At 40.1% G+C, this 16892-nt stretch overlaps 1 protein-coding gene across 1 annotated transcript in view; it reads left to right on the top strand.

Moving 5' to 3' along the window:
* Positions 1-16892, top strand: part of LOC148515408 (protein kinase C delta type-like) — a 39705-nt gene that overhangs the window by 17768 nt on the left and 5045 nt on the right. Inside the window, exons 3-5 of the mRNA XM_088480121.1 lie at positions 12233-12403; positions 13337-13428; positions 16193-16255. Coding sequence (XP_088336247.1) covers positions 12233-12403; positions 13337-13428; positions 16193-16255 — 326 coding nt within the window. The remainder of the gene's footprint in view (positions 1-12232; positions 12404-13336; positions 13429-16192; positions 16256-16892) is intronic.

Here is a 16892-nt window from a genome sequence, read left to right as displayed (position 1 = left end):
TGTATCTATATCCCATCACATGTATCCCTAACACAAATATATACATATGTGCTGCCCTATGTACCCCTGACCCTCTAATGTCTCTATATCCCATCACATGTATCCCTAACACAAATATATACATATGTGCTGCCATTTGTACCCCTGACCATGTAATGTCTCTATTTCCCATCACATGTATCCCTAATACACTAATATATACATATGTGCTGCCCTATGTACCCCTGACCCTCTAATGTCTCTATATCCCATCACATGTATCTCTAACACAAATATATACATATGTGCTGCCATTTGTACCCCTGACCATCTAATGTCTCTATATCCCATCACATGTATCCCTAACACTAATATATACATATGTGCTGCCCTATGTACCCCTGACCCTGTAATATCTCTATATCCCATCACATGTATCCCTAATACAGTAATATATACATGTGCTACCATTTGTACCCCTGACCCTATAATGTCTCTAGATCCCATCACATGTATCCGTAATACACTAATATATACATAAGTGCTGCCATATGTACCCCTGACCCTGTAATATCTCTATATCCCAACACATGTATCCCAAATACACTAATATATACATATGTGCTGCCATTTGTACCCCTGACCCTCCAATGTCTCTATATCCCATCACATGGATCCCTAACACTAATATATACATGTGCTGCCATTTGTACCTCTGACCCTCTAATGTCTCTATATCCCATCAAATGTATCCCTAATACACTAATATATACATATGTGCTGCCATTTGTACCCTTGACCATGTAATGTCTCTATATCCCATCACATGTATCCCTAATACACTAATATATACATATGTGGTGCCATTTGTACTCCTGACCATGTAATGTCTCTATATCCCATCACATGTATCCCTAATACACTAATATATACATATGTGCTGCCATTTGTACCCCTGACCCTCTAATGTCTCTCTATCCCATCACATGTATCCCTAATACACTAATATATACATATGTGCTGCCCTATGTACCCCTGACCCTCTGTCTCTATATCCCATCACATGTATCCCTAACACTAATATATACATATGTGCCGCCCTATGTACCCCTGACCCTCTAATGTCTCTATATCCCATCAAATGTATCCCTAATACACTAATATATACATATGTGCTGCCCTATGTACCCCTGACCCTCTAATGTATCTATATCCCATCACATGTATCTCTAACACAAATATATACATATGTGCTGCCCTATGTACCCCTGACCCTGTAATGTCTCTATATCCCATCACATGTATCCCTAACACAAATATATACATATGTGCTGCCATTTGTACCCCTGACAGTCTAATGTCTCTATATCCCATCACATGTATCCCTAATAAAGTAATATATACATGTGCTACCATTTGTACCCCTGACCCTATAATGTCTCTAGATCCCATCACATGTATCCGTAATACACTAATATATACATATGTGCTGCCCTATGTACCCCTGACCCTCTAATGTCTCTATATCCCATCACATGTATCCCTAACACTAATATATACATATGTGCGGCCCTATGTACCCCTGACCCTGTAATGTCTCTATATCCCATCACGTGTATCCCTAACACTAATATATACATATGTGCTGCCCTATGTACCCCTGACCCTCTAATGTATCTATATCCCATCACATGTATCTCTAACACAAATATATACATATGTGCTGCCATTTGTACCCCTGACCATCTAATGTCTCTATATCCCATCACATGTATCCCTAACACTAATATATACATATGTGCTGCCCTATGTACCCCTGACCCTGTAATATCTCTATATCCCATCACATGTATCCCTAACACAAATATATACATATGTGCTGCCATTTGTACCCCATACCTTCTAATGTCTCTATTTCCCATCACATGTATCCCTAATACACTAATATATACATATGTGCTGTCCTATGTACCCCTGACCCTCTAATGTCTCTATATCCCATCACATGTATCCCTAACACTAATATATACATATGTGCTGCCCTATGTACCCCTGATCCTCTAATGTCTCTATATCCCATCACATGTACCCCTAAAACACTAATATATACATATGTGCTGCCCTATGTACCCCTGACCCTCTAATGTCTCTATATCCCATCACATGTATCCCTAACACTAATAAATACATATGTGCTGCCCTATGTACCCCTGACCCTCTAATGTCTCTATATCCCATCACATGTATCCCTAATACACTAATATATACATATGTGCTGCCCTATGTACCCCTGACCCTCTAATGTATCTATATCCCATCACATGTATCTCTAACACAAATATATACATACGTGCTGCCCTATGTACCCCTGACCCTGTAATGTCTCTATATCCCATCACATGTATCCCTAACACAAATATATACATATGTGCTGCCATTTGTACCCCAGACCCTCCAAGGTCTCTATATCCCATCACATGGATCCCTAACACTAATATATACATGTGCTGCCATTTGTACCTCTGACCCTCTAATGTCTCTATATCCCATCACATGTATCCCTAATACACTAATATATACATATGTGCTGCCATTTGTACCCCTGACCATGTAATGTCTCTATATCCCATCACATGTATCCCTAATACACTAATATATACATATGTGCTGCCATTTGTACCCCTGACCATGTAATGTCTCTATATCCCATCACATGTATCCCTAATACACTAATATATACATATGTGCTGCCATTTGTACCCCTGACCCTCTAATGTCTCTCTATCCCATCACATGTATCCCTAATACACTAATATATACATATGTGCTGCCCTATGTACCCCTGACCCTCTAATGTCTCTTAATCCCATCACATGTATCCCTAACACTAATATATACATATGTGCTGCCCTATGTACCCCTGACCCTGTAATGTCTCTATATCCCATCACATGTATCCCTAATACACAAATATATACATATGTGCTGCCATTTGTACCCCTGACCCTATAATGTCTCTATATCCCATCACATGTATCCCTAATACACTAATATATACATATGTGCTGCCCTATGTACCCCTGACCCTCTAATGTCTCTATATCCCATCACATGTATCCCTAACACTAATATATACATATGTGCCGCCCTATGTACCCCTGACCCTCTAATGTCTCTATATCCCATCACATGTATCCCTAATACACTAATATATACATATGTGCTGCCCTATGTACCCCTGACCCTCTAATGTATCTATATCCCATCACATGTATCTCTAACACAAATATATACATATGTGCTGCCCTATGTACCCCTGACCCTGTAATGTCTCTATATCCCATCACATGTATCCCTAACACAAATATATACATATGTGCTGTCATTTGTACCCCTGACACTCTATTGTCTCTATATCCCATCACATGTATCCCTAATACACTAATATATACATATGTGCTGCCATTTGTACCCCTGACAGTCTAATGTCTCTATATCCCATCACATGTATCCCTAATAAAGTAATATATACATGTGCTACCATTTGTACCCCTGACCCTATAATGTCTCTAGATCCCATCACATGTATCCGTAATACACTAATATATACATAAGTGCTGCCATATGTACCCCTGACCCTGTAATATCTCTATATCCCATCACATGTATCCCAAATACACTAATATATACATATGTGCTGCCCTATGTACCCCTGACCCTGTAATGTCTCTATATCCCATCACATGTATCCCTAACACAAATATATACATATGTGCTGCCATTTGTACCCCTGACCCTCTAATGTATCTATATCCCATCACATGTATCTCTAACACAAAAATATACATATGTGCTGCCCTATGTACCCCTGACCCTATAATGTCTCTATATCCCATCACATGTATCCCTAACACAAATATATACATATGTGCTGCCATTTGTACCCCTGACCTTCTAATGTCTCTATTTCCCATCACATGTATCCCTAATACACTAATATATACATATGTGCTGCCCTATGTACCCCTGACCCTCTAATGTCTCTATATCCCATCACATGTATCCCTAACACTAATATATACATATGTGCTGCCATTTGTACCCCTGACAGTCTAATGTCTCTATATCCCATCACATGTATCCCTAATACAGTAATATATACATGTGCTACCATTTGTACCCCATACCCTATAATGTCTCTACATCCCATCACATGTATCCGTAATACACACATAAGTGCTGCCATATGTACCCCTGACCCTGTAATATCTCTATATCCCATCACATGTATCCCAAATACACAAATATATACATATGTGCTGCCATTTGTACCCCTGACCATGTAATGTCTCTATATCCCATCACATGGATCCCTAATACACTAATATATACATATGTGCTGCCATTTGTACCCCTGACCATGTAATGTCTCTAGATCCCATCACATGTATCCGTAATACACTAATATATACATAAGTGCTGCCATATGTACCCCTGACCCTGTAATATCTCTATATCCCATCACATGTATCCCAAATACACTAATATATACATATGTGCTGCCATTTGTACCCCTGACCCTCCAATGTCTCTATATCCCATCACATGGATCCCTAACACTAATATATACATGTGCTGCCATTTGTACCTCTGACCCTCTAATGTCTCTATATCCCATCAAATGTATCCCTAATACACTAATATATACATATGTGCTGCCATTTGTACCCTTGACCTTGTAATGTCTCTATATCCCATCACATGTATCCCTAATACACTAATATATACATATGTGCTGCCATTTGTACCCCTGACCATGTAATGTCTCTATATCCCATCACATGTATCCCTAATACACTAATATATACATATGTGCTGCCATTTGTACCCCTGACCCTCTAATGTCTCTCTATCCCATCACATGTATCCCTAATACACTAATATATACATATGTGCTGCCCTATGTACCCCTGACCCTCTAATGTCTCTATATCCCATCACATGTATCCCTAACACTAATATATACATATGTGCCGCCCTATGTACCCCTGACCCTCTAATGTCTCTATATCCCATCACATGTATCCCTAATACACTAATATATACATATGTGCTGCCCTATGTACCCCTGACCCTCTAATGTATCTATATCCCATCACATGTATCTCTAACACAAATATATACATATGTGCTGCCCTATGTACCCCTGACCCTGTAATGTCTCTATATCCCATCACATGTATCCCTAACACAAATATATACATATGTGCTGTCATTTGTACCCCTGACACTCTATTGTCTCTATATCCCATCACATGTATCCCCTAATACACTAATATATACATATGTGCTGCCATTTGTACCCCTGACAGTCTAATGTCTCTATATCCCATCACATGTATCCCTAATAAAGTAATATATACATGTGCTACCATTTGTACCCCTGACCCTATAATGTCTCTAGATCCCATCACATGTATCCGTAATACACTAATATATACATAAGTGCTGCCATATGTACCCCTGACCCTGTAATATCTCTATATCCCATCACATGTATCCCAAATACACTAATATATACATATGTGCTGCCCTATGTACCCCTGACCCTGTAATGTCTCTATATCCCATCACATGTATCCCTAACACAAATATATACATATGTGCTGCCATTTGTACCCCTGACCCTCTAATGTATCTATATCCCATCACATGTATCTCTAACACAAAAATATACATATGTGCTGCCCTATGTACCCCTGACCCTATAATGTCTCTATATCCCATCACATGTATCCCTAACACAAATATATACATATGTGCTGCCATTTGTACCCCTGACCTTCTAATGTCTCTATTTCCCATCACATGTATCCCTAATACACTAATATATACATATGTGCTGCCCTATGTACCCCTGACCCTCTAATGTCTCTATATCCCATCACATGTATCCCTAACACTAATATATACATATGTGCTGCCATTTGTACCCCTGACAGTCTAATGTCTCTATATCCCATCACATGTATCCCTAATACAGAAATATATACATGTGCTACCATTTGTACCCCATACCCTATAATGTCTCTACATCCCATCACATGTATCCGTAATACACACATAAGTGCTGCCATATGTACCCCTGACCCTGTAATATCTCTATATCCCATCACATGTATCCCAAATACACAAATATATACATATGTGCTGCCATTTGTACCCCTGACCATGTAATGTCTCTATATCCCATCACATGGATCCCTAATACACTAATATATACATATGTGCTGCCATTTGTACCCCTGACCATGTAATGTCTCTATATCCCATCACATGTATCCCTACTACACTAATATATACATATGTGCTGCCATTTGTACCCCTGACCCTCTAATGTCTCTCTATCCCATCATATGTATCCCTAATACACTAATATATACATATGTGCTGCCCTATGTACCCCTGACCCTCTAATGTCTCTATATCCCATCACATGTATCCCTAATACACTAATATATACATATGTGCTGCCCTATGTACCCTTGACCCTCTAATGTCTCTCTATCCCATCACATGTATCCCTAATACACTAATATATACATATGTGCTGCCCTATGTACCCCTGACCCTCTAATGTCTCTATATCCCATCACATGTATCCCTAACACTAATATATACATATGTGCTGCCCTATGTACCCCTGACCCTGTAATGTCTCTATATCCCATCACATGTATCCCTAACACAAATATATACATATGTGCTGCCATTTGTACCCCTGACACTCTATTGTCTCTATATCCCATCACATGTATCCCTAATACACTAATATATACATATGTGCTGCCATTTGAACCCCTGACAGTCTAATGTCTCTATATCCTATCACATGTATCTCTAATACAGTAATATATACATGTGCTACCGTTTGTACCCCTGACCCTATAATGTCTCTAGATCCCATCACATGTATCCGTAATACACTAATATATACATAAGTGCTGCCATATGTACCCCTGACCCTGTAATATCTCTATATCCCATCACATGTATCCCAAATACACTAATATATACATATGTGCTGCCCTATGTACCCCTGACCCTCTAATGTATCTATATCCCATCACATGTATCTCTAACACAAATATATACATATGTGCTGCCCTATGTACCCCTGACCCTGTAATGTCTCTATATCCCATCACATGTATCGCTAACACAAATATATACATATGTGCTGCCATTTGTACCCCTGACCCTCCAAGGTCTCTATATCCCATCACATGGATCCCTAACACTAATATATACATGTGCTGCCATTTGTACCTCTGACCCTCTAATGTCTCTATATCCCATCACATGTATCCCTAATACACTAATATATACATATGTGCTGCCATTTGTACCCCTGACCATGTAATGTCTCTATATCCCATCACATGTATCCCTAATACACTAATATATACATATGTGCTGCCATTTGTACCCCTGACCATGTAATGTCTCTATATCCATCACATGTATCCCTAATACACTAATATATACATATGTGCTGCCATTTGTACCCCTGACCCTCTAATGTCTCTCTATCCCATCACATGTATCCCTAATACACTAATATATACATATGTGCTGCCCTATGTACCCCTGACCCTCTAATGTCTCTATATCCCATCACATGTATCCCTAACACTAATATATACATATGTGCTGCCCTATGTACCCCTGACCCTCTGTCTCTATATCCCCACATGTATCCCTAACACTAATAAATACATATGTGCTGCCCTATGTACCCCATACCCTCTAATGTCTCTATATCCCATCACATGTATCCCTAATACACTAATATATACATATGTACTGCCCTATGTACCCCTGACCCTCTAATGTATCTATATCCCATCACATGTATCTCTAACACAAATATATACATATGTGCTGCCCTATGTACCCCTGACCCTCTAATGTCTCTATATCCCATCACATGTATCCCTAACACAAATATATACATATGTGCTGCCATTTGTACCCCTGACCTTCTAATGTCTCTATTTCCCATCACATGTATCCCTAATACAGTAATATATACATATGTGCTGCCCTATGTACCCCTGACCCTCTAATGTCTCTATATCCCATCACATGTATCCCTAACACTAATATATACATATGTGCTGCCATTTGTACCCCTGACAGTCTAATGTCTCTATATCCCATCACATGTATCCCTAATACAGTAATATATACATGTGCTACCATTTGTACCCCTGACCCTATAATGTCTCTAGATCCCATCACATGTATCCGTAATACACTAATATATACATAAGTGCTGCCATATGTACCCGACCCTGTAATATCTCTATATCCCAACACATGTATCCCAAATACACTAATATATACATATGTGCTGCCATTTGTACCCCTGACCCTCTAATGTCTCTATATCCCATCAAATGTATCCCTAATACACTAATATATACATATGTGCTGCCATTTGTACCCTTGACCATGTAATGTCTCTATATCCCATCACATGTATCCCTAATACACTAATATATACATATGTGCTGCCATTTGTACCCCTGACCATGTAATGTCTCTATATCCCATCACATGTATCCCTAATACACTAATATATACATAAGTGCTGCCATTTGTACCCCTGACCCTCTAATGTCTCTCTATCCCATCACATGTATCCCTAATACACTAATATATACATATGTGCTGCCCTATGTACCCCTGACCCTCTAATGTCTCTATATCCCATCACATGTATCCCTAACACTAATATATACATATGTGCCGCCCTATGTACCCCTGACCCTCTAATGTCTCTATATCCCATCACATGTATCCCTAATACACTTATACATATGTGCTGCCCTATGTACCCCTGACCCTCTAATGTATCTATATCCCATCACATGTATCCCTAACACAAATATATACATATGTGCTGCCATTTGTACCCCTGACACTCTATTGTCTCTATATCCCATCACATGTATCCCTAATACACTAATATATACATATGTGCTGCCATTTGTACCCCTGACAGTCTAATGTCTCTTTATCCCATCACATGTATCCCTAATAAAGTAATATATACATGTGCTACCATTTGTACCCCTGACCCTATAATGTCTCTAGATCCCATCACATGTATCCGTAATACACTAATATATACATAAGTGCTGCCATATGTACCCCTGACCCTGTAATATCTCTATATCCCATCACATGTATCCCAAATACACTAATATATACATATGTGCTGCCCTATGTACCCCTGACCCTGTAATGTCTCTATATCCCATCACATGTATCCCTAACACAAATATATACATATGTGCTGCCATTTGTACCCCTGACCATCTAATGTCTCTATTTCCCATCACATGTATCCCTAATACACTAATATATACATATGTGCTGCCCTATGTACCCCTGTCCCTCTAATGTCTCTATATCCCATCACATGTATCCCTAAAACACTAATATATACATATGTGCTGCCCTATGTACCCCTGACCTTCTAATGTCTCTATATCCCATCACATGTATTCCTAATACACTAATATATACATATGTGCTGCCCTATGTACCCCTGACCCTCTAATGTATCTATATCCCATCACATGTATCTCTAACACAAAAATATACATATGTGCTGCCATATGTACCCCTGACCCTATAATGTCTCTATATCCCATCACATGTATCCCTAACACAAATATATACATATGTGCTGCCATTTGTACCCCTGACCTTCTAATGTCTCTATTTCCCATCACATGTATCCCTAATACACTAATATATACATATGTGCTGCCCTATGTACCCCAGACCCTCTAATGTCTCTATATCCCATCACATGTATCCCTAACACTAATATATACATATGTGCTGCCATTTGTACCCCTGACAGTCTAATGTCTCTATATCCCATCACATGTATCCCTAATACAGTAATATATACATGTGCTACCATTTGTACCCCTGACCCTATAATGTCTCTACATCCCATCACATGTATCCGTAATACACACATAAGTGCTGCCATATGTACCCCTGACCCTGTAATATCTCTATATCCCATCACATGTATCCCAAATACACAAATATATACATATGTGCTGCCATTTGTACCCCTGACCATGTAATGTCTCTATATCCCATCACATGGATCCCTAATACACTAATATATACATATGTGCTGCCATTTGTACCCCTGACCATGTAATGTCTCTATATCCCATCACATGTATCCCTACTACACTAATATATACATATGTGCTGCCATTTGTACCCCTGACCCTCTAATGTCTCTCTATCCCATCATATGTATCCCTAATACACTAATATATACATATGTGCTGCCCTATGTACCCCTGACCCTCTAATGTCTCTATATCCCATCACATGTATCCCTAATACACTAATATATACATATGTGCTGCCATTTGTACCCCTGACACTCTATTGTCTCTATATCCCATCACATGTATCCCTAATACACTAATATATACATATGTGCTGCCATTTGTACCCCTGACACTCTATTGTCTCTATATCCCATCACATGTATCCCTAATACACTAATATATACATATGTGCTGCCATTTGTACCCCTGACACTCTATTGTCTCTATATCCCATCACATGTATCCCTAATACACTAATATATACATATGTGCTGCCATTTGTACCCCTGACCCTCTAATGTCTCTATATCCCATCACATGTATCCCTAACACTAATATATACATATGTGCTGCCCTATGTACCCCTGACCCTCTAATGTCTCTATATCCCATCACATGTATCCCTAATACACTAATATATACATATGTGCTGCCCTATGTACCCCTGACCCTCTAATGTATCTATATCCCATCACATGTATCTCTAACACAAATATATACATATGTGCTGCCCTATGTACCCCTGACCCTGTAATGTCTCTATATCCCATCACATGTATCCCTAACACAAATATATACATATGTGCTGCCATTTGTACCCCTCACACTCTATTGTCTCTATATCCCATCACATGTATCCCTAATACACTAATATATACATATGTGCTGCCATTTGTACCCCTGACAGTCTAATGTCTCTATATCCCATCACATGTATCCCTAATAAAGTATTATATACATGTGCTACCATTTGTACCCCTGACCCTATAATGTCTCTAGATCCCATCACATGTATCCGTAATACACTAATATATACATAAGTGCTGCCATATGTACCCCTGACCCTGTAATATCTCTATATCCCATCACATGTATCCCAAATACACTAATAGATACATATGTGCTGCCCTATGTACCCCTGACCCTGTAATGTCTCTATATCCCATCACATGTATCCCTAACACAAATATATACATATGTACTGCCATTTGTACCCCTGACCATCTAATGTCTCTATTTCCCATCACATGTATCCCTAATACACTAATATATACATATGTGCTGCCCTATGTACCCCTGACCCTCTAATGTCTCTATATCCCATCACATGTATCCCTAAAACACTAATATATACATATGTGCTGCCCTATGTACCCCTGACCCTCTAATGTCTCTATATCCCATCACATGTATCCCTAACACTAATATATACATATGTGCTGCCATTTGTACCCCTGACAGTCTAATGTCTCTATATCCCATCACATGTATCCCTAATACAGTAATATATACATGTGCTACCATTTGTACCCCTGACCCTATAATGTCTCTAGATCCCATCACATGTATCCGTAATACACACATAAGTGCTGCCATATGTACCCCTGACCCTGTAATATCTCTATATCCCATCACATGTATCCCAAATACACAAATATATACATATGTGCTGCCATTTGTACCCCTGACCCTCTAATGTCTCTATATCCCATCACATGGATCCCTAACACTAATATATACATGTGCTGCCATTTGTACCTCTGACCCTCTAATGTCTCTATATCCCATCACATGTATCCCTAATACACTAATATATACATATGTTCTGCCATTTGTACCCCTGACCATGTAATGTCTCTCTATCCCATCACATGTATCCCTAATACACTAATATATACATATGTGCTGCCATTTGTACCCCTGACCCTCTAATGTCTCTATATCCCATCACATGTATCCCTAATACACTAATATATACATATGAGCTGCCATTTATCCCCCTGACCATGTAACCTCTCTATGCCTGTCACACACAGGTACTGCTGGCGTATGACAGTGTGAGCAAGAGGAAGGTGGCAATAAATATCTTGAACAACAGTGGCCGGTCGGGAGCAGAAGATCAGAGAGCTGAGGTGGAGAGAAGAGCTCTTCATGTCGCCTCAGGAAGCCCCTTCCTTATCCGCAGCCTGCTCACTGTCCAGACGAAGGTATTACCATGAGTGTAACGCTGAGCCTTATGGTGCTGTATTAGGAATAGGTCATACATGTAAAACTTTCTGTTTTTTGTGCCTGAGGAAATCTTCCTGAGGATTTTGCACAATCAATCAGAAAGCATACATTAAATAAATATATATGTAAAATGTATCTAAGGTTTGTCTGACAGCTTTTATAACTTGTGCCAATCTATGTGTATGAGAATGGAGGCTACGCAGGGAGAGACACAATGCAGCAGGCACAAGGCATGTCATGAGGATGTGCCAAACTGCACAATGGTAACATCTCTGTCTTCCCCATGTTAGAGACTCCCATAACGTGTAACTAGGTCGGTGTATTTCTGGGACTATTTTCAAGACTGACACCTAACAAATGACAATTATTTTTTTCAAAACCATTATGAAAAATTGTTGATGTTTTAAATATATGATGAAGTCAAGAACATCTTTTTATAAACATTTAACTATGTTATTAACCAAAAAATGCACCTACGGGGTGTCCCCCAGTGTCCATAATTGACCATACACCCACCAGTGGCAATAGATCCCCAACTGGAGAGAGATTCCCAAGTGGGAATAGATCACAAGTGGCATCACTCCCCCACTCCCTAGTGGTAAAAGAGCCCCAGTGGCATTGCCACCCACCTACCAGTGTCCATATGGCACCACACCCACTATACATGTGCAGAACTGATTTCCTCCTGTGCCTGTTTATTATTCTTGCTGTGAATGCTACTGTGAGTGCCACCTGCGACTTGATTTATACATATATATCATAGTATGTTTTATTGCCACGGGAAGAATGGCTAAATACATATTTAGAGCTTGGTTTAAAATAATTTCCCCACACATTTATAATGAGATACAGTAGTCACTCTGTAAAAGGTTGGTGATTATTGTGACTGTACTGTCTGTGTCCTCTGATAGAACATCTTTGGTTTCGTGATGGAATACGCCAGCAGGGGAGACTTACACCAGCTCCTGTGCCGAAGAGGCTGCCTTGAGACCAGCGCTGCAACGTAAGATCTATCAATGAGCTGAGCCGAGAATCAGAGTAATTGTGTGTGAGAGAAAATCTCAGACATAGGAGATTACAGTGTGAGAATGAGATACATTATAATAATACATGCAGAGGTAGAACAGTTGTCAGGTCAGACTACTAACACCATTATATTTACATTACTGATTATACCAGCACTGTCACTACTGATTATCACATTGATTTATCCCCTCTCCACTCATTCATCTCCTTTTACTATGTCTCTACTTACACTATACTCCCACTGATCTTATCTGCGCTATACCCCTACTGACTATTCCTGCACTGTCCCAGTACTGATCTTACCTGCGCTATGGTCCCCCTGACCTTACCTGCTCCATGCCACCACTGATCTTACCTACTATGCCCCTATTGACCTTACATGTACTATGCCACCACTGACATTACTTGCACTTTGCCACCAATGATCTTACCTGCACTATGGTCCCCCTGAGATTACCTACTATGCCACCACTGACCTTACCTACAATACCCCTATTGACATTACCTGTACTATGACCCCACTGACATTACCTACAATGCCTCTACTGATGTTACCTGTACTATGACCCCACTGACATTACCTACAATGCCCCTATTGATGTTACCTGTACTATGACCCCACTGACATTACCTGCACTATGCCACCACTGACCTTACCTACTATGCCCATACTGACCTTACCTGCTCTATGCCACCACTGACCTCACCTGTACAATGCCCCCACTGGCCTGACCTGCACTATGCCACCCAGTGGCGGATCCAGGGAAGGGGGGCGATCAGGGCGATCGCCCCCCGTAACACACAGCCACTGTACACAGGCAGGCAGCCTGAGTGATCTGCTCAGGTTACCTCTATTCACACCGCTTGGAGCCGGGGGAACCGGATATATGACGCGCGCACTATACTGCAAAAAGCCTGTTTTCCCCCTAAGGGGGCGTGGCCATACCTCCCGTGATTAGGCCGCGCCCCCTTCTCAGTGACCCGCACCAGCTCTCTACGGAGTCGGACCTGGCTACAGACAGACACAAGTACAGTAGGTTGCTCAACCGATGCTTGGGGTTATGTGTGTGGGAGGAGGGTGTCTGAGGTACAGTAGATGACTTAGTGGAGTACGAGGGTATGTTATCATCAAGGACATATATTATATATATGTAATGTATATATATGTGTATATATTTATATGTGTGTATATGTGTATATATTTATATGTGTGTGTGTGTATATATATATATATATATATATATATATATATATATATATATATATATAGTCAGGTCCATAAATATTGGGACATTGACAGAATTTTCATATTTTGTCCTCTTTTCACCACCACAATGGATTTGAAATTAAACAAACAAGATGTGATTTAACTGCAGACTTTCAGATTTAATTTGAGGGTAATTACATCCAAATCAGGTGAACGGTGTAGGAATTACAACGGTTTCTATATGTGCCTCCCACGTTTAAAAAAAAAAAAAAAAAAAAAAAATATTGAACAAACTAATGAAATTGTGTCTGATTTAATAATGAAAAATATACATGGTTAATCAAGGTATTGAAATAGCAGAGGATATGAAAAGACTGGTGCAGGCTAAATAATGCAAATTACAATAAAAAATAAAAAAAAAAACGCATAAAAAGCCATCCCCATGAAATTTATGTATTCTTATTATTTGCTAATGCAAACGCAGCTGAATCAATTACAAGCCAATTAGCAGTGTTATTAGGTTCAACAAATGATTATTAGCTGCTTGCATTGTGTGGCTCAAAATAGAAACATCAATCCTAACATCAATAACATTCGATAGTATCGATTGTACTCTGGGGCTTGAGAGAGCAAGTAAACAACCTCAAGCTGTATGATCAGCCAGGCCTCGAACCTGCTCGCAGAGTGACATTTTACTACTTCTGGCCTTCTATGTCGGTCGTAGCAGGTAATTTATGTACGTGCCTAAAACACCCTCAAAACGCTGAGGCACGCCTGCGTTTTCAGACCACCACTCCGTCAACACCCACAAACGGCCTTTCATGTCAATCAAGCCTCGTACGCACATGCGCACAACTAACCGTGCGCAAGCGTGGTTTGGAAACATCGGATGCGTACGACCGATCGGCCGCTTACGACCGACTCTGAATGAGGTCCACTGTCTGTAGTACAGTCAACCTTACGGAGTATAAAAGCTCCTTTATCAAGACTGATTACATTGCTGAATAGTCATTGAGTGCCTTCTATCTCTGCCACAGTTATATTAGTGCAGATTTGTATAACAGTCCTCAGGATTGCTGACACCTTCCCAATTGTCCTGTGAATGGGATACACCTTCCATGTAGATGACTAATTGTGCATCTGAATTATTCTCACACAGGTCAGGATCTGGTAGTTTACACTACAGGTTGAGTCTCCCATATCCAAATATTCCGAAATACGGAATATTTTTAGCATGACTGAGATAGTGAAATCTTTGCTTTTTGATGGTACAATGTACACAAATTTTGTTTGAGCCACAAAATTATTGAAAATATTCTATAAAATGACCGGCATGCTGTGTGTATAAGGTGTATATAAAACATAAATGCATTCTGTGATTAGATTTGGGGCCCATTCCCTAGATATTTCATTATTTTATGCAAATATTCAAAAATACGGACTATTCCAATATCCAAAATACCCCTGGTCCCAAGCATTTTGGATATGGGAGACTCAACCTGTATTTTAACATTTTACATTTCTTCTGTCACAGATTCTACGCTGCAGAGTTGGTGTCCGGACTACAGTATCTCCATGACATGGGCTTCATACACCGGTATCTACATTTTCTCCCTCATTTTATTATACAGAAGAAATGTCACTTCCGGAATTACCATGTACTTATTCTTCCCAGAAGTAACTGTTCTTACAATGGAAGTTATTTGCTTAATAGTTTCCCTAACACATAATCACTAACTCTGGGCCTGATTCAGACCCGCGAGCGAGCCCATAGCGCTCTCAAGCTGGCACTGCGCGCGCACGAGCCCCGTAGCGTGTGAATTTTCACTTACTGCGGGACTCACTACAAGACGGGGTGGCTGTCGATTGTGATTGACAGCTCGCCCCGTTTTGTAGGCGTGCAGGGGGGTGGCTGGACAAACGGAGGCGTTCACTGGGAAGCCTGCCCCAGGAAGTTCACTGGGGCTTGCGGTGGACGGAGACCCTATCACAAGGGTCTCATCGCCAGGCCGCCCGCTAAAGCTGTGGGTTGTCACCCACAGCTTAGCGAGCGGCCTGGAGGGGGGGGTAAAAAAAACCAAAACACCCTGATTCAGAGCGAGCGCTCACAAAAGAGCGTCCAGCTCTGAATCAGGGCCTCAGTCATGCGTCTTATTTTATTAGTTTACTGCTTTCTAGTCTTAGGGCCAAATGCAACAGCTTTCAATTTGCGAAAAGTGCAGAACGCTTTAAAG

Source organism: Taudactylus pleione, unplaced genomic scaffold (genome assembly GCF_031769625.1).
Source record: "Taudactylus pleione unplaced genomic scaffold, aTauple2 ptg000250l, whole genome shotgun sequence".
NCBI classification, from domain to species: domain Eukaryota; kingdom Metazoa; phylum Chordata; class Amphibia; order Anura; family Myobatrachidae; genus Taudactylus; species Taudactylus pleione.
Note: the sequence above shows the minus strand (reverse complement) of the source record. Positions and strands in the feature narration are given on the sequence as shown.